General features: G+C 29.1%; 4 protein-coding genes across 4 annotated transcripts; 3 read left to right on the forward strand and 1 right to left on the reverse strand.

Annotated features, from left to right (window-relative positions):
• On the forward strand, nt 1-2,228 carry LOC123298385. Its single transcript, XM_044880372.1, has 3 exons — nt 1-200; nt 674-794; nt 1,749-2,228. The coding sequence occupies exons 1-3, from the start codon at nt 105-107 to the stop codon at nt 2,000-2,002; spliced, it is 471 nt and encodes a 156-aa protein (XP_044736307.1). The 5' UTR covers nt 1-104; the 3' UTR covers nt 2,003-2,228.
• Nucleotides 2,229-9,037: 6,809 nt separating this feature from the next.
• LOC123298681 (peptidyl-prolyl cis-trans isomerase E-like) lies at nt 9,038-11,707 on the forward strand. The gene is made up of 6 exons (XM_044880774.1): nt 9,038-9,218; nt 9,763-9,924; nt 10,253-10,375; nt 10,529-10,716; nt 10,979-11,250; nt 11,454-11,707. The coding sequence occupies exons 1-6, from the start codon at nt 9,048-9,050 to the stop codon at nt 11,705-11,707; spliced, it is 1,170 nt and encodes a 389-aa protein (XP_044736709.1). The 5' UTR covers nt 9,038-9,047.
• A 4,078-nt stretch (nt 11,708-15,785) lies between these two features.
• LOC123298682 (protein kish-A) lies at nt 15,786-16,260 on the forward strand. Its single transcript, XM_044880775.1, has 3 exons — nt 15,786-15,793; nt 15,867-15,980; nt 16,133-16,260. The coding sequence occupies exons 1-3, from the start codon at nt 15,786-15,788 to the stop codon at nt 16,236-16,238; spliced, it is 228 nt and encodes a 75-aa protein (XP_044736710.1). The 3' UTR covers nt 16,239-16,260.
• Nucleotides 16,261-18,329: 2,069 nt separating this feature from the next.
• LOC123298428 (39S ribosomal protein L42, mitochondrial) lies at nt 18,330-18,910 on the reverse strand. Its single transcript, XM_044880423.1, has 2 exons — nt 18,836-18,910; nt 18,330-18,771 (listed from the first exon to the last, which is right to left on the reverse strand). The coding sequence occupies exon 2, from the start codon at nt 18,746-18,748 to the stop codon at nt 18,371-18,373; it is 378 nt and encodes a 125-aa protein (XP_044736358.1). The 5' UTR covers nt 18,749-18,771; nt 18,836-18,910; the 3' UTR covers nt 18,330-18,370.
• Nucleotides 18,911-19,618: the final 708 nt, after the last annotated feature.

Raw genomic sequence — 19,618 nt, forward strand, 5'->3', positions numbered from 1 at the left:
AAAATCATCAAGCAACAAAAAGTCAAAACAAAACACATCCGCTTTTCAGCCATAACCTAAACTCAATTGTTTTTTGTTATTGTTTTGTTATTGTAAATATTAGAATGTCGAATAAAAATAAAAATTCGAGAATAATTTTAGGTGAAGCGTCCGAATCAGATAGTGATAGTGAATTTAAAGAAAATAAATCCACCAAAAAGGTATGCCCATTTCATTTTTTGATACCCAGTGTTATTTTAATAAACATGAAGGGTATTATTTATTTAATTTTTAATATGTAATCGAGATCATAATTCGGTGGTACAGCTAATTATCGGAGAATTCTAAGGCCACCGGAGAATTCTAACACCGAGGGACGAATTGAATAAACTTTTTAAACTAAAACACATTTCTGTGTTTTATTACTGTGTTAAAATCTGCGTAATTTTATTTATCAACTAGGTTTTAGGTGAAAGTAATCATAGTTCATTTTGAAATAACGACATTAAAAGCTTTGTTTTAATTTTTAGGAGACGGCTTTGAAGTAACTGACTGTTCTTTAAAATAATGCAATAGTTAGATCCTTAGAAATCTTATTTTAACTTTTTCTTAAAAAAATTTCAATGGCTAGAAAATTTCGATACAGAATATGATTAATAATGTTGTAATATGCTTTGTTTCTTTTGAAATTTAGATTGAACCAGAAAAAAAATCAACTGAAATTCAACCAACAAAAATTACCACTGAAGAACCAAGTATTAAAAAAGATTTGCAAGTACAATCAGAAGTTGTACGAGAGAATTTGGATTTATTAAGTAATTTTAATTTGTACATAGTGTCGCAAAATGAACATTTTGATTTTCATTTAGGACTTTTTTATTTAGTGTTATATTTATTTGCTTTCGTTAAAAATCTGCTCGTTTCCAAATAGTTTTAGTAAAATTGCAGGATTTAGGCTCTCATTTTCACTGTAAATGTTGCATTTGGATTAGGGAATAGTTCTTGGTATACCATGTACAGTCAAACCTGTATAATTTATAGCCAGGACTTGTCATTTTAAGCTCCCAAAACTTCTATTAGCAAAAAACAGAAACCTCTTTAAGAGAGTCTTTTGCCTCTCATGGACCTCCGTAAGTTTGACTGCTACTTATCTATATATATAAGCGACAGTCGAACATATTATGCACATAATTTTATCATATTACATATTTACTACATTCGTACTTGCTGTGATGTGTTATTGCTGCGTATCTCTATAAGAGAGAAACGCTACCCATATACCTGCATTAGCGAGAAACTCGGGTTAGTGAGTAACCTCTATAAGCGAGAATGAGATTGTGCTCCCTTTTACTCTCGCTTATCCAGGTTTGACTGTATATGAAATATATCAAGGTATACTAAGTTTAGTCCCAAGTTTGTAAAGCATAAAAATATTGATGCTACGAACAAACTTTTGGTACAGGTGTTCATTCAATTAGTCCATTTCGAGTTGTTCGCCTATCAACACGATAACTCAAAAACTAAAATATATCCCCTCCAGGACTCCAAATACATATATTTAGTTAAATTTATAAAAATATTATTAATCTACCTAAATGTTTTTTTTTTATTGTGGGTCCTGAAGGTGATATATTTTAACAAAATCTCACAGAAATGCTCTTTAATTTAAATTATAAACGTAATATTGAATTCGACTCAAAACGTTCATTTTAGATCAATTTGAAAATTCTTTGGATTAACATTATTTTCTTTTTGCATTTTTTTTTTAGAAAAGAATGTAACATTACGTTCAAAAATCTGTACAATGACAGATCGTTTAATCGATGGTATCCAAAAAGAATTAACAACATCCTCGAAAGAAATTCTAAAGTCAGAGTTAACATTACAAGAGACAATTACATCATTGAACATGCTACGATATAATACACGACAATTACAGAATAAATTAAGTACTACAATTTCATGTAATTATTTCCCACATATTGAAACTGTACCGACATTTAAAAATGAACCATCGATATAAATTACAATAAAAACTCGTTAAGTTGTAATAGACTTACTGAGTCGGATTTCCACGTCTCCAGGTTTGATCGAGAGACTCCAGAAATTGTGTAGTTTCTACCGAAAACTCCCTACAAGGGACGATTTCTCTTGAATTTGATTTTTCAGTATGACTTATTAAAAAATTATGATAAATTACATTGGGAAATCGAAACCATCAGAGAATACCGATCGACTCGAAACACATATATTACCAAAGATTCCGAAATGTCGGAATATTTAGAAATACAAACTAACTTAACGAGATTTTATTGTAATTGTTTTTTAAAGTATGTTAAAAATTATTTAAAAAAATATATATTTTGTTATTTATGAATTAAGTTTAAAAATATTATTTTCGAGTAGTTTCCTTAATAATATTTACTGGCTTGCCGGCACGCACGATGAACACCTGGTTCTGACAGTGTATCATGATTATTGCAGAAACTGTTACAGTGGGGAGGAGGAAAAAACGATATGTCATCTTTCACCTCCCTATGCTGCTCTTAAACCACTCCAAATGGTTAATGGAGTATTGCCCGGGTATGGACCAACCTTTTTTCGATATCACAACGGATCCTGTGGTCTAAACGTGTTCCATCTCAGGATAGCCACTCTAACCTAAGTTAAGTAGTTTCACGCGAATTTAAAAAAAGTTCAACAAAAATCAATTTACAATTATATTCCTAATTAAAGGCTCAAAATATGAAATAATATTCATTTTATTAACCATAATATATTTTTAAAAGAACTGGGAAACTTACTCATTATTTTTAAAAGGAAGAATAATGAAACAACGAAAATTTAATCCAACATACTTCATTTCGAATTTTTATTTAGCCGACAATATATTTTTCATTACAATTATTTATGAAAATCAACACCATTAAATTTTTTTTAATTTTTTTTTTTTCAAAATACAATAAATTACAAAAATACAAAGTAGTACATTTAACAAAATATTACACAATTAAATTGAAAAATAAGTAAAAGTAAAAATCAAAATGAATAATATAAATTTGACTTAACACATTTATTATATACTTTTTTATTTCTACTTAAGATCAATATTGACTTTGAGTCGTTTTATTTGACGAGGTTGAAGTATTGCGATAAATTAAATACATTGTATCTGAAACAAAATTTCAAAAAATAATTCAGTTTGTAGTAAATGTATTTATAAAATTAATTTGTGTAAATAGAACCTGAATACTAACTAATACCTTTACTGATTAACACAGAGTTGAAAACAGCAAGTAGGTACACAATTTGATTTTTGAATCGTCAAAATCGGAGCTGTTCTCGAAGCCTTCCAAAGATTGTCTCTTTTATGTATCCGTCTTGAAATCTCAAGCATTAGGATGAGCTTCGACTATTGATATGATATCAAACCGAGAAAGGGGTTTGCTAACTTAATCGGAAACAATCAGAAGAAAATATTATCAGACTGAATAAAGGGAAAGGATCATGATGACATGAGAAGGAATATAGGGAAACTCGTTGACATGAGATTTTTCATCTTAAAAGTTTCTCAAGTCAGAGTCTGTGATTCACGTATAAAAATGGTCGGTGGTGTTTCAAATCACAGAGAGGTTATGATAAGCATACCTTAATCATTGATATTTCGCGACAGGCAAAGTTGTGCCTACTGACATTTACATCAAATTTAATTGGTTAAAATTAACTAAGGAACAGGAAGATAGATATTTTTACAATTTCCACGAATTCGGAATTTCAGACGATCCTGCTTGTATTCTTGAAGGATGTTGAAACTTTCACTCCGGGCGTTATATTTTGCCATGACCTCGAGAGAAGTTTCCACTATTTAATAGAACTTGTCATTAGGAGACATTACTTAAGGCGATGTCAATTTACACCAACCCAAGAAGTCTTGCTTCGATCAGAATTTACCATCGACGGGATTTTGTTATATTACCGTACAAATTCTAAATTAATATAAATAATTACCGCTAGTTGTACGATTTTTTTCAATTGTTGAATTCAATTGTAAACGATAATGCAAGGCAATTGAAGACGATTTTGTTTCTTCACCACAAGTACATAATTTCTTTTCCTGATGTGAAAATTTTGTATGCTGATCTCTGAAATGAACACAACATATGTGAAATAATATAATCATCAATCACTAACGATGTCTTGAAATACTTGTTCTTGAATATAATTCCGGTACAATGGGAACAAAATTGAAATTTTTCTTGACTTATTGGACGGTGACGTGATGGATTTGATTTATGCGTTATCAATTCTCGACATTTTATTAATAATGAATTGTTACGACATTTATATGTTTCTATAACAAAAAAATTCAATTGTAAATAAAAATAATTACTAAATATAGTCCCTTGCATTGGCTTATAAAGTTAATCGGAATCGAACACCTAGTAAGTTTTTAGAAAAAAGGGCATAAGAAATACGAAACGTTCAAGTCTCCGGATCCATTATTTTCCATCCTTATAACCACCCCATTTTGGTCACAGAAAACTGACCTTTTAATCAAAAATTTTTAATCACGAGTGATTTTTTAATATTTACTTTCCTACGTGGCATATGAATGAAACTATTAATTGGATACCGGCCAGGACTTGGTTATAATCGTAGGCTGGGTGTTCGATATCGATTATTAGATTCATACGGCCAACGCTTGAGCGAAAAGTGGTTTTAGGATGATTCGAAAATACATCAATCTCTCAAACATCGTAATTAAAATCCTAAAAGCATTTCTGCCAAACTTTTTAATAAGTGAATCATGATGTAAAGAACAATAAGGTGTGCTATTGTGCATGTTACGCCAAATTACGTCATGAAAATAATGAGTCAATCAAAGTATTGTATTGGGTGAATTCGCGACTCTTAAATACTGAGCTGATCTCTATTGATTTAAATTGTATAGTTCTTTTTTGTTTATATCATGGAGATAAATGTTTAAACCATCTTCAACCGCCATTAAAGGCCACCTATAGTTTCTTGGAGTTATAATATATATTATTAACAATGATTTACATTCCCAATGTAAACAAACTTGATTCTAAGATGACAATATGATGGCATAGTTTTAGAAATCGCAGATCGATACAAAAATTTGCCAGTAGCACGAGCATACCTTATGAAAGTTATAATTTGTTTATATCATGGTAGTAATAATTACCATTCAATTTAGTTTGAACATTTTTTAATTCAGTTTCTAATTTTTTGCGGGTTTCTACAAATTGTAGTCGTAATTTATTTTCATTTGCTTTTACTTCTGCATCATTTCTGTAAAATATAAAATTGGTAAAATAAGCGAAGAAAATTTAAAATACACTAGAGAGGATTGAAATTTATGGTAATACGTTTACTTTTGGAATCATGTTAAAACGGGAAACATTAAGAAAAGACGTAAAAAACTAACAAATAGTAAAAGACACACAGGAGAGAAGTGTAAAAGTTTTGAATTGGACAAAAATTATTTATTATTATTTTAAACCTTAGCAAAGATCAATGTTCCCGAAAGCATCAGCTTAAAATAATAACTCGACCAACTTACAAATAATAAAAATATTACTTACGTATTATTCGATAATTGTTCAATACTTTTCGTTGTTCTTTGTTGTCCAATAGCAATATTCTTTTCCAGTACTTTTAATTGCCATTCCACACTAAAATGACGCTTATTTTCATAATTAATATGATCTTGTAATTGTTGTAATTTTTTCTGAAAATTATACAACATTTCTTGAAATTGATTAACATCTCTTAACAAATCAATCGATTGATTCGTTTTTGTTATTTCTTCTTTAATATCTGATACTTCTGTACATAATTTTTCAATCACTTTAATATTATAATTCCAATCGTTAGTATATTTTTGTATACCATCATCGATAAAATCAATCGATTTACTTAATCGTTTCGTATTATTAAAGCAACAACATTTATTATACGGATCCATAATATTTCTATAAACGTATCCAACGAGATTTCGAGCAAATAAATTATTATCATATAAAATTAAATCAGATTTCGAACGTTTTGTGATTACATTTACTTTATTATCATCGACAGGTGGCAGTGATAACGCAGCTTTATCATTTGTTTGATAAATAACATTTGGCATTGAGTTACTACGAGATTTGCAAGATTTACGCTCATCCGTAGCATGATTTTTTATGGATAAAATACTCTTGTAATTTGTATTTGGTAATTCTTTAGGTATATTTGGCAATGATTGTGATGTTTTTTTGGATTTTAAAACAATATCGGATGATGGATTTTGATCATAATCAAAAGAACTTTTCATTTTAAAAATCGCCATCTTTAAATCGTTATTTTTTGATTGCATTTTACGTAAAATATTCGACATTTCAAATATTCCTTGTTCTTCGTTACGCTCATCTTCTAAACATTGATATTTATGTTTTAACGAATTTAATTCGGTTTCGAGCGTATTTCGATTAAATAATAAATCAATCATTTGTATTTCTAATTCTTTATTTAATTCTTTAATTGTTTTTAATTCAGTTAAATAAAATTCTTTTTGTTGATCGATTTGATTTTGTAACTTTTTAATTTGTTCACTTTTTATTTGCAGTTCTTTCGTGACATCATTCGAAGTCGTGTTTGTTTCTAGGTTTTGTAAAGAATCCTTTAAACGATCAATTTCTTTACTATAATTATTAATAACAACTCTTTGATCATTCACAAGCTTTTTCAATGATTCTAAATCAGTTTTAAGCTCAGTAACATAATTTGTTAACGAAGCTTTATCATCTGTAACACTTTTTAAGGAATCTGTTAAATTTTGCACGATTGTTTTTTGTGTAAAAATTTCATTTTGTTGACTCTTAATAGTTTTTTCATATGTTTCAATTTGTTTTTCTAGAATATTTAATACGTTTATTAATTCTCTTGTGTCATCAGGAAGTGGATCAGTTTGTGTAGAATTTATTTTAACATCTTTTGTGACATTTTCTAATTTTAGAGCTTTGTTCTCCTTTTCTAAATTTGCAAGACGTTCGTAAATACTTTGTCCACTACCGATTTGAATTGAGAATACATCTAATTTTGTATCATGAGTTTCTAAGTGTTGTTTAAGTACTTTCAACGCTTCTTGGATCTCTTCATTTTCTTCAGCAAGTAATGTCACAGAAGCTTTATTAGAATCGGTACCACTAATTGTTATTTCTACCATGGATGTAGATTTTTGTTTCGTTTGTAATTGACGTTCTAATTCAAATTCTTTCTGTTTTGTTGTTTCTAACTCAGCATTTAGTTTATGTACAATTGTTTCAAGTTTCTCATTTTGTTTTAGTAATACATTTTCGACTTTATCGTATTGATTTTGTAAAATATTAACTACTTCTGACACATCAACGTTATTTGGAGATTGTGATAATTCATCCATGCTATTATTATCGTTAATTGTTTTACTCGAGTGGGATGAATTTGAATGTAATATATTTTCCATGGCTTTGGCATCAGCATCAATACTTTCTATTTTCTTCAAAACATCATTATACCTGTTAAATTCAATTATTTAGTGATTTACTCAGCAGACTGCATTCTGTGAGCTTCATTTAAACGTTAAATTTTTTTTTTCTAATTGAAATTAAGGGCAGTTATGGCCACCGCGAATAAATGTTTGTTCTAAGCTTATTGCAAATATGTTTACAGGGCAGATAAGCTCATTTTTGAAACTAAAGGCCATATCTTCATGATTGCTAACACTGTTAAAATTATGTCTTAAAAAGCTCTTTAAGTTTCTCAAATTTACCGTTTAAATGAAATGTGATGCACTTTTTAACAACATATAACATTAAAATTGCATACAATTTGTGAGCTTAACATAGCAAATTTGAACCCATTCTCTAAAGTTTTTTAGGGATGAAATAACATAAATTATTGAATAAAAATGGGAAATAAAAAATATTAAATCCAAATTTTGTTCTAGCTATGAAATTAATTACAAAAACATCGCTAATGAGATGAGTGAACACGAGCGTAACCAAACAGGGATTCAAGTGAACACGATTAAATTCGATCGGCAGTCGTAAATATTACGATTTAATCTCTACATATTCTGGGAAAAGAAACAAAGAATGAAGCAGCGTTGTTAGTTCAAACTGATGTCATACGGTTGCCTGAGGGTATAAATTCCAATCTCCCCACTTTAGTTAAGAGTGGGAATCCGCAACCATGGAGTTTTAATCTCGTTGAGCCATCAAGCTTAAACCCTCATGAAAATTTGTTCATCTCTATGTAGTTACGCTCATGTGATTAAAATGATGAAGCATGAGATTAACTAACTAAAGCTGAACATTGAAGTATATCTACTGAACTGCTTCTTCCATCGGATTACTTCTTTTTCTAATTCTTGTTCCTTCATCCGGGTGGCACAGCAAAATTTCGCTGAAGTCTTATGAATATTTGCCGACATGTAATCATGTACCTGAAATATTATTTTAATGTTTTATTGATTATGTTAAACGTTTCTAAAAGAGCCACGGGCTTCGCAGTATACATACGAAAAAAGAGTTTAAATTTAAATTAAATCGTTAAATTTTACTTTTAGTATTATTATATTTGGTAATTCTTACAAGAGTTCATCGTTGGATTGTACCGGGTCGTACATAAAATCATTTTAAATTATCAATTATCACTTACCTTCGAAAGTCCAATATTCTGTGTATCAGGTGACATTTTAAAATCTTTCGTTGTCTTAATGAATTCAGGATCTTTTTTCACATCATCCGATTGAAACCTATTCATAATAACACATTTAATTGTGTAAATTTCAGATATTTAACAATGAATTTATAGAAAATTTTCAGACAATTATTTCAATCATTGTTGAAATTAAAAATTTTCAAAATCCTTAAAAATTTTTCCGAAAAACAAATGAATAATTTATTATGTAAACATTTAATTATTTTTTGGGCTAAACAAAATTTTATACGGTCTTTCAAAATTATCTTAATATTTTAATATTTTGTCAAAAATTAATTATTAAAATTACGAGGGACAAAGCAAGAATGCGGTCTAATGCAGCTAGTTATCAAAAAGATAATTATAAGATTGAATATAGACAACCAGAATGGAAAAAACGATTTGTACCGTCTAAAATACCAAGATATTTACCGGGTCAAGTGAAAAAAGTTGTTCTTCTGAAGGATTTAAAATTATTTAACGAACATAGATATAAGGTAAGAATAATTTTAGTTCATAATATAATTAAAGGTATAACCAGCCTCCCGATACATTTTCGACTCCTTTAAACATTTTTCTCTTATTTTCTTTAACATCGTCCCCAGGAAGCCTTCGATTTCAGAAACTTATTCGAAATTTCAGTTTGTTGTATCGCTTCTCTTGGTCTTTTCTAAATCACGGGTTTTAAATCATTATCGTTGGTATCGACGAAAGGCATGTGATAAAACAAATGCTAGGTTATTCATTATTCATGTATGGGTAACAGAGATTAGCAAGAGCATGTAGGAAGCTAGTTTTTCCAGTTACTTTGACATATTAGATTAAAAAAATCACTACGTGTAGAAATGACAAATGGTGGAAGTAACGAAAAAGCCCAGCTGATTGACCGGGGTGCAGTGTCGATCAATCTTTTGATTGGAAGTTATCGACCTAACTACCATCTCTTTAGTCGAAAGATATCCACAAAATGTTTCAAAATTATTCCTCAATTCCAATTGGTAAAAAATTTAGCAATAATAATTCTAAAAGAAAACATTATAGATTTTTACAGCAAAACCAAAAATTGATTGTAAACCACCGCACATGCCAAAAGCACGTTTATTAAGATTGGATAAATTAAATAATGATTATTATGCTTTAAAAAAAATCAGTGATGAAAATAAAAAATTAATGATAAAAATTAATACAATCAACAGATTACATGTAAGTAGAAAACAAAACAATAAACATAGTGGCATGTATTCATCACTTTATTTAATTGTGGAATTGGGAGATTTTAACTATGAAAGGATGATAAAAATTCCTTTCAGTCGCAACCAATACTAAATTAACTCTTATTAGCTAAAGTCAGCTAAGTTGAACTGGATTGAGTTAAATTTGGGGTGCCTCGTGTTAATTTTTTATCAAAATCTTAAGATTAAGCAAAAATATCTTATAATTTACTGTCGTTTTTTAATTCTTTTTTAATATAATAGAACTGCTAGTTTTTAGCAATGTGATGTTTTTTTTTCTCATAATACTTTTCTCATAGGGATTAACCGTTTGCTTTAATCCGCGTGCAAATTTACACACAACACGCTGGCCAGCATATGAACAAAAACTGAAACAAATACAAGTGGACAATCTTAAAGTTTACAAACGAATAATGGCAAAGGTAAAATTAGCTTCAAATTTTTTTCCCGAATTTTCTGTATCTCAGCTGAAACTCGAATGTAACAAGTTGTGTTTTAACTTGTTTAAAATATATAAATTTCCGTATTTTCAAGACCTTTTCCTCGAATAATTTCATATTTTGTTTCAATTTTAGACAAGTAATTACAATACAAAACTATTAAATAAACAATGGAAAAATAATTATGAACGTATGACTAAACAAGCCAGATTTCCATTTAGCATCGAGGTTAACAAAAGTTTAGATGCAGTGTTAAGTGAAAAGCCCTCGATTAGTGTCATACCAATAAGTTACTCTGTAAGAGATGCAGCCCTACGCCCAAGGTATATAAAACATTTGATAGGGGGTGTGGTACGCAACGGTCACATGCACCTAACAATCAAAAACTGGAGAAAATTGTGTCCGATGTCTTAGTGATCCTCCACAATACTTTCATTCTAATCACGCTCATGGTCGTGAAGGACGACATACAGAGTCTTTTATTCTCAGGCAGAAGATATTTCTCATTTTGAGAAGGAATCCTAGGAACCCTAAAAATTTAACCTTTGTACTTAATACAAAGGAATAATTTTCAAAAAATTTTAGAGTATTTATGGAGTTCAGTGTTCAAGATTATTTACCATTAGGAAAAATTGTATTTGAATTATATCGTGATGTAGTACCGAAATCAGTGGACAAATTTTTACATAAAATTGATAATATAGAGAGAAAAACTTTCATCGAAACGAGTTTTTATAAGATTATACCACAAGAGTATTGTGAAATTGGTGATCATCCGCGAAATATAAAAAAAGTTAACTCAATATTTAGGGATTCTTTTCCACAGGAGAATTTTGCTTTACAACACTCAAGACCAGGTATGTTTATTTTCGCTTCTAACCTCCATACGTATTATAGAAAGAACAGAAATAATGTAGAAAATAGATTGCCATTATTAATTTTTCCCTAAAATTATGTCATTGCATACGATTTATGCCGAATTTATTAAGTTTACAGAAAAATTTTTTATTTTTAATATTAACAAAGTGAAGTTATGATTTCGTTAACTTTCTTATTTTAGGAGTACTTTCGTTGGTACCAACAGAAAGTGGAACGAATAACATACAATTTTCTATAACATTCGAAGAATATCGTGCTTTTGATGGCAACCGTGTTGTAATTGGTAAAATGATTCAGGGCTATAAAAACTTATTGAAAATACAAGATTTTGGTAAAAAGGTTGGCAAACCTAGATATAGAGTTTATATAAAAAATTGTGGAATGGCTAGTGGACATGCTATAAATATGAGAAATACTATTTTTAATAATCAATAAACGTTTTAAAAATGTCATTTATTTTTAATTCAATTGCGATAATAGTAGGTATAATAAAATCATAAAAAAAGATGATTAGTTTGGGTTACATTAAAGTGTTATAGTTTGGGTTACATTCAAATTTTCTCTTTGCTCAAGAAAAGTCCATATTATCCCTTCTAAAAAATGTATCCTTTATTATACCATGTATATGAAATATACCAAGGAATATTAAGTTTAGTCCCAAGTTTGTAACGCTTAAAAATATTGATGCTATGAACAAAATTTTGGTATAGGTGTTCATAAAATCACCTAATTAGTCCATTTCCGGTTATCTGTCTGTCGTCTGTCTGTCCGTCTGTCATCACGATTACTCAAAAACGAAAGGAAATATCAAGCTGAAAATTTTATAGCGTGCTGTGGACGTAAAAAGTGAGATCGAGTTCGCAAATGAGCAACATAGGTCAATTAAGTCTTGGATCCGTAGGACCCATCTTGTAAACCGTTAGAGATAGAAATGTATAAAATGTCCCTTATTAAAAATTAAACAACTTTTGTTTGAAATATTTTTTCGTAAACATCACTGTTTACCCGTGAGAGATGATTATGTGTAATATGACAGAGTAATCAACACTGCCTATACATAGTATTTCAACAATTAACTAAGTCAATTGTTTGTTTTCACTTGTATATTCTTATTTTTAATAATAGAGTAAGAGCCAGCGCCTGCCAGACACACATTAAAGTATAAAAGCTGAAATTTTTTTTGCGCATTCTCACTGGTGTAGGGACCAATCTTTGGGGGCTACAAACCTTGACTAACGGTTCCTTCGGTAGGTAGCAGGTAATCAGGGGCGCAGTACCCGAGCTCGCTCACGTTAAAGTATAAAAGCTGAAATTCACACAGAATGTTCAAATGACCATTTTAAGTCAATATTGAAAAAGACATATCAATCCATCCAACTAACATTAGAAGACATATCGGTCAAATATTCAATAAGTAAATCGTCATAGTTGTATAAGCCATAAACGGTTAGTGATACAAAAAAAATTAGTTTACAAAAAAGTAGGTAATTTAATTATCTACAATAAAAGTTATTACCATTTTTGGTCTAAAGCGCACGGTTATGGAGATATAGCCTAAAACGGTTTTCCTTAAAATGGAGGCACTTCCCCCGCTTATTTTTGTAAGGATTTTGTGCTTATACATTCAGTACGTGATACTGAACATATTTAAATAATAAAATAACTCTTGCAGTGAAATAAGTTCATAATCATGGAAGAAAATGTAGATAATTGTGTATTTTTGCATTTGACCTTCTACTACGTCTGGGGGAGTGTTAACCCCTTCGGATTGATCTGTCTTTTTCAATATTGACTTAAAATGGTCATTTGAACACTCTGTGTGAATTTCAGCTTTTATACTTTAACGTGAGAGAGCTCGGGTACTGCGCCCCTGATTACCTGCTACCTACCGAAGGAACCGTTAGTCAAGGTTTGTAGCCCCCAAAGATTGGTCCCTACACCAGTGAGAATACGCAAAAAAAAATTCAGCTTTTATACTTTAATGTGTGTCTGGCAGGCGCTGGCTCTTAGTCCATAAAGAATGAAGATCATGATTCATGTTAAATCAATTAAAATTAGAATAAATTATAAAAATTTGCTTACCTATTATTCCTTTCGGATGATCCACTGTCTTCAGATTTTGAAAACGAAAAAGACTTCACCAATTTTTTTCCACGCTTTAAATTTTTCTTATAATCGAATAAATTTTTAAAATGTTTAAATAATGGTTTCTTTATAAATAATATACCAAAATGATCGTGATCACAAAACGATTTACTTAACGGACAATCACAAATCGATGCAAAACTCTCGTCGTTCATCGTTAAAGAACGGGGTAATGACATTGAATTACTTTTAAATTCCGCATCAAAATTTGTTGTATCGATCGTTCGTGGCAATGATCTCGATTTATGGTGTATCTGTTCTAAATCACATTTTTCTAAATGCTTTAAAGCATCATCGTATGATTCTAATTGTTCGAATTCCGTTTGTAAGCAATCTTCGGTAATTGGTAACGCATCTGGTTTCGATAATGGGAACTTTGTTTTGAAGTTATAGTCTAAAGAATATCGTTTGAAATGTTGATTTGGATTTTTCAAAGGTGATGCTTTTACATGATACGCTGTTCGTGATAAACTTATTGGAAGATTTTTTTCGCTACTCCAATTATTTATCGATGTTTTATCACCGTCTTTATCAATTTCTGTATCGTTATGATAACTTAAACGATTATTCGACAATGCAGTTGTAGCTCCAGGTGTTTCAGTGAAACTAATATGTCTAGTTCGCACTGTACCGAGAACAACTAAATTAGATTTCACATCTTGGAAATCTTTTTGAGTGGAATTCTCCGTAGTATGAAGATATTCTAGGCTACGTAACGGTTTACATGGGGGTGGAATCACCCCTGATTGTGGACTGGTCGAAGTGAGTGATGAATCTTGTTTATCAACTGATAACACACTGACATCATCATCTTCTTGTAATGATTTTTCGATGTGCTCGCTTAAATTATTTAATTGTTCTACAATTTGTTCGTTGTTGAAGCAAATATTTGCTTTAGTGTTATCGTTCGTACTCGATTGATCCGATAATGAGGATTGTGAGCATGTTGGTTTCTCTGATAATTTTTCATTATCAATTTCATCAACACTCTTATCAGAATTTATCACTTCTGATGAAGTTGAGTTGTGAATATTATTTGAGCTTTTTTTTCCTTTCACAAATTTTAAAACTTTCTTCATGTCTTTTTATTTTAACATTTTTTTCTATAAAATTTTTTTATACTTTCGATGTTCTAATGGTTACCTAACTAATTGTAAATTATTTGTATTTTACACGCCAATAATCATGGCTGTGAAATTTTTAATGAATATTCAATATTCACAAGCACCGGGCAGTGTTATAACCATACTATTAAGGATATTATATCCAGTAGCTCATAAAAGGATAATTGTAGAGGCGCGCGAAGTATGCACAATTTTAAAATAAAAAATGGAATCAAATTAAACCATAGCTCAAACATGTCAGTGCATTTACTAAATTTAAAAAGTTGAGTTTCTGAAAATAATCATCAAATATTTATGAAGTTTTTTTATCAAAGAACTAATTATATATCGTTTCAAAAATTTGCATGCTGTTTAAAAATTAAGGGTGCAAAATAATGATTTTTCTGGATAGTTTTATAGCTATTGCTATAAACTTATTAAGGTCGTTGTAGAATGAAGCCATTTTTTTCGATAAATGCTTAAAAGTTCTAATTAAATATTAAGAAAATAAACTTTCCAACAATTGTTATAAAAATGAAAGTTTATCAATTCTCTAACAGTATAGGCAAAATGTAATACATTCATGTAAATTTTGTAAGCATTTAATAAAACTGAAATCATTTAATAATGCATTCGCTTTTCGATTACAACATAATTATCATATAAATATAAATAAAAATAAAATCACAACTGTTTTCGTACCTATCGACATGTACATTTTAATATTAAATCATTTAAAATACGAACATATAAATGCAAAATATGACTACCCATTTTTAGGCCAATAATATATGTGTAGTCAGTTTGAGTTTGTTAAAAGATTATTACATTACAAATATCATAATTTGTTAATATAAGCAAATAATAAAATGTCTACATTCCCTACCACCTAGACTATTCCATACCACGCTGAAACTACCTTTAACTTATAAAGGGTAATAAATATTAACATTATACGTGGTATAATAAGTCAATTTCGTTGAATATCAATAATATCTTCAAGTAACTAGGGCTCAAAAAACATTTTTTGAGAGGCACTTATTAATTTCAATAATTTGGGAAACGCGGTATAATTCATAAATAAATTTTTATTAGTTTGGTATTTGTTAATAAATTTTAAAAATACACTTTTAAAAATTTGACATGTTGTAAACTGTAATCAGTAGTGTTGTAATGTCAAAAATTTAATCTGGTGTTTGAAAAATTTTGAATTAAAATCAAACCCTACGTGATTTTTGTTTATTATAGAAATAATATAATCAATAATGGTACAGTTTTGATCTTAATAAATATATTTAATACTAGTTTTGCAGATATGGAATAATTTACCTTTTTTTCTATTTATTACAGTCAGCAATATTTAATTTACAAGGGCTTTTATCAGTATTTTTATTGTTAATTTGTACATGTGCATATTTAAGAGGTTTATTTCCTAGCATAATGGACCGTAATAAAAAAGGGTAAGCAATTTAATCATTTTCTAACCTCAAAATTAAAATCTGATTAAAATTGAAGTAATGATATTATTTATATTTATGACGTCAAATATTCATAAGAATTTAAATCCAAAATTGGCAAAAATTATTGTAAAATTTACATTTTTATATTATAGGGCTCTTGGAATTTTTTGGAAATGTGCCAGAATAGGTGAAAGAAAATCTCCATATGTGGCAGTCTGTTGTTTTTCGATGGCATTTTATATTCTTTTTTGCATGTAATTAAATTAAATATATTTATAACTTGTACATATTTTTATATTAAAAAGAGTATTTTGAAATTGTTAAAATTTTGTTTTGCTTTTGGGAAATTTATTTTGATTATTAGAGCAATATTAACACATAGTATTAAAGAAAGTCGAAAGTCGCGTCTGTCTGAAGTCTCTCTATTTGTCCGTCAAATTCTAAATCACGCACATCAACCTAGTTAAGGTATCATCCCACTTAAAATTTCGTAAATTGTATAACTAATAAATTCTTAAGTTCTGTATATATTACATACATATTCTTAGATATAAAATTGAAGCGAAAGCCGCGTGTATACTTGAGACAATATGTACACATAGAATCTCGCATATATAGGTTTTTTTGTCCTCAAAAATTTGTCACTAAAAACCATAGACGTGGACCAAATTATTTATTTATTTCTACAATATTTCATCGTTAAATAACGTTTTTTCTTAATTTCAAACTAAATTTTTGTAATGGTAAATAAGCAAAAATAGTAAATTTATGTCGATATGTTTTTTGGAAAGTTATTTTAAAATGAAATATTGCAGAAATAAAAAGATAACGTAAAGTGGCTCTCTTAAAACAGTTAAACAACAAGTTTACAGTAGGCCTACTCTTTTTTGGCTCGCAAAAGCAAAGGATCTAGATACATAATATTTTATTTCTGATTTTATGTACACTCTGTGTCTCAAAAATCACACGGACTAACATTAAATATCCATATATACTAAAATGTACGTTTTTTGTGACACAGAGGTACCTTAGTGTGCCGATTCTTGAAAAATGACCATTCGAAGCATCACTTTACAAAGCAATTTTAGTTCGTAAATGAAAATAAGTTTATTTACAATGAATACATCTTAAAACTATATACTTCCTAAACTAAGCTCTACTTGACATCATTTTCGAAAGTAACTTACCTGAAGATCATGGAATTTGTATTGGAGAGTGACCATATTCATGTGATGTTAGTGTAATTTTGATGACTCACATCACATGAATATGGTTGTTCTTTAGTATTATACTCAGCGATTTGATACACAACAATTCATATTGGCATCGTGCATGAGTTTTATTTCAGGCTGTTTCCATGGTGACTATAAACTACTTTATTAATATAATTCAACAATTTTATGGATGGACATATAAGTTTATGGTTTGTAAATATGGATTACATTGAAATTTTAATATTATTCTGTAACAAATTTAAATAAGTACACTTCTGAGTTATTTTACCGAGGTCAACTTTTTAAAATTTAAAGTGTGTTTTCCAGCCTAATAGTACAATTTAATTTATTCGAATTTATATTTTTGATAAATATAAGTTATTTTAAATCAGAATTCAAAGATCGAACGACTTAAATTAAACTGTGTAATTTAAAAACGTATCGTGTTTTTTTAAATGTTAGCCTCACATCTGTCTCGGTAAAATAACTCAAGTATAGTTATGTTAATTTAAGTATAGTTTTGTTATTTTTCAATAATTTCAATTTGACATTGACTATAGGTACATGTGAACCATTTATGGTCGATTTAGCTGTCCCATCCACCTACTATGTTTTCTGCCAATAGGAGGAAAACTTAAATTTCTCAGGATGGGCATTTTATTCAAAAAGGTCTTAAAGTACGTATTTTTCTGTGATATTATTATATTTTATAGCTTTTTTACTCGTTATTTCATACAGAATTTTAAGCGATATCTCATAAACTCCAAAATTTTCCATGTACCAAATTTTATCTAATTACGAAACAAAAAGTTAAAAGAATTGCAATAAAGTCGGGAAAATTTGTTTGTTTTCGATTTGAATAAAAATCATTTTCTAATTTTGACCCAGAAAATGTAGAATCCGAGTTTATTTGATTATTGGACAAAAAAATAAGTTACGATTTTTAAGAAATAGAGCTCATGGCGCACCCGGTATTTATCCAAGGGAGGGCAACACCGGGATTTTTGGTCTTAAAGAGTGAAAATTAGAAAACTTTGGCCTAAAAATTTCATAAATTCAACAGTATTTTAGCAGCTGACTCCTTCTATATGTTCACGAAATTACAATAAAATCAAAAACATTTATCATTGAACAAACATTTATTTTAAAAACTACAAATTATAACAAAAAAACAAATTAAAGATATTCGCGATCCATAAGTGTTTTCTTAGCCCGCCTGTCACGACTTCTTGGAAACCATCGATGTTTTGTTGTATATGTTAATGCCATTAATTCTTGCCGAGCTGCATCCGCATTCTTTTTCTTAAACATTTGTTTTAATTCATCATCCCAACTATGTTTTAATATTGAGTTATTGTCTTTAATTGGCTCCAACGTAATTGGTTTCGTTAATTCGTATGGAACACTAGGTTTTGGATGCCAACAAACGATTGTTGAAGCGTCATCAGTTATAACAATCGTATCTTCAGGTTTTGTGGATGAAATATTACGGGTGCATTGTGTTTTTATTAGAAAATTATTTGCCAGTTGACGAGACCATAATCTCAAAGCCATTTTAAAAAGTTTTCATTCGTTTTCTAATAAACATAATACAAATTATTAAAACAATTTCATTATAAATAAAAACTCTAAATTACTTACTTAAATAAATTAAATAATTTTTGGATTCATATCATCGAAACATAACCAACTTCAAATGTTTTCGAAACCTAAAATTGAGGTTACATGCTATTAGAATTACGCAATACGTAATATTAAGTGCGTTTAACGCAGAGGCGAGTGCTTGATATACAAATTGAAAGATAGAGAGCTAGAGAATGTCTTTCTATAAAGATAATTTATCTTTCTCTTTAAAAAAAGTATACAGGGGTGTGCTATCTGTCCAGAGATCATTCAAATTATTTAAAATGCTTGGCTTTGTCACCCGAAAGTTAATGTTATTTATACAAAACTTTTACATATTTCATCAATTTTGTTTGCTTTTGATCGTCTTGGGCGCTTTTAACACAATTCATAAAAGTCCCATAAATATGTCAGACGCTTGCAACGGGGATTTTGAAAAATTTTTTTCCTTTTTTTTGACGAAAATGGAAATATCATATATAAGTTTTATAACATAACTGTTTCAATTTTTTCATGATAATTTTAAAGTTACAGGCACTTTTAAAAAACTTTTCAAAAGAGAAACATAAACGCCCGGCAAACAAAATTTTCGTAAAAGATTGTGTAACGTCATAATGTTAATTAATAATTTTATATAGTGTATACTATTCAATTAACTTTATTACGTCACAACGATGTTTTAAGAACATTTTTATTGTCGGGTGTTTTCGTTTCTCTTATGAAAAGTTCTTTTAAAACTGCCTGTAATTTTAAAATTATCATGAAAAATTAAATAATAAAAACAGTTTTGTTATAAAATTT

This window comes from Chrysoperla carnea, chromosome 4, assembly GCF_905475395.1.
Source record: "Chrysoperla carnea chromosome 4, inChrCarn1.1, whole genome shotgun sequence".
NCBI classification, from domain to species: Eukaryota; Metazoa; Arthropoda; class Insecta; order Neuroptera; family Chrysopidae; genus Chrysoperla; species Chrysoperla carnea.

Bases quoted from the DNA above. Each gene is read 5' to 3' on its own strand.
- LOC123298385 (XM_044880372.1), top strand. From the start codon at position 105: ATGTCGAATAAAAATAAAAATTCGAGAATAATTTTAGGTGAAGCGTCC. The intron at 201-673 runs GTATGCCCATTT...TTTGAAATTTAG, and splicing joins AAAATAAATCCACCAAAAAG to ATTGAACCAGAAAAAAAATC. The intron at 795-1,748 runs GTAATTTTAATT...TTTTTTTTTTAG, and splicing joins AGAGAATTTGGATTTATTAA to AAAAGAATGTAACATTACGT.
- LOC123298681 (XM_044880774.1), top strand. From the start codon at position 9,048: ATGCGGTCTAATGCAGCTAGTTATCAAAAAGATAATTATAAGATTGAA. The intron at 9,219-9,762 runs GTAAGAATAATT...AAAACATTATAG, and splicing joins TTAACGAACATAGATATAAG to ATTTTTACAGCAAAACCAAA. The intron at 10,376-10,528 runs GTAAAATTAGCT...TTTCAATTTTAG, and splicing joins ACAAACGAATAATGGCAAAG to ACAAGTAATTACAATACAAA.
- LOC123298682 (XM_044880775.1), top strand. The intron at 15,981-16,132 runs GTAAGCAATTTA...TTTATATTATAG, and splicing joins ATGGACCGTAATAAAAAAGG to GGCTCTTGGAATTTTTTGGA.
- LOC123298428 (XM_044880423.1), bottom strand. From the start codon at position 18,748: ATGGCTTTGAGATTATGGTCTCGTCAACTGGCAAATAATTTTCTAATA.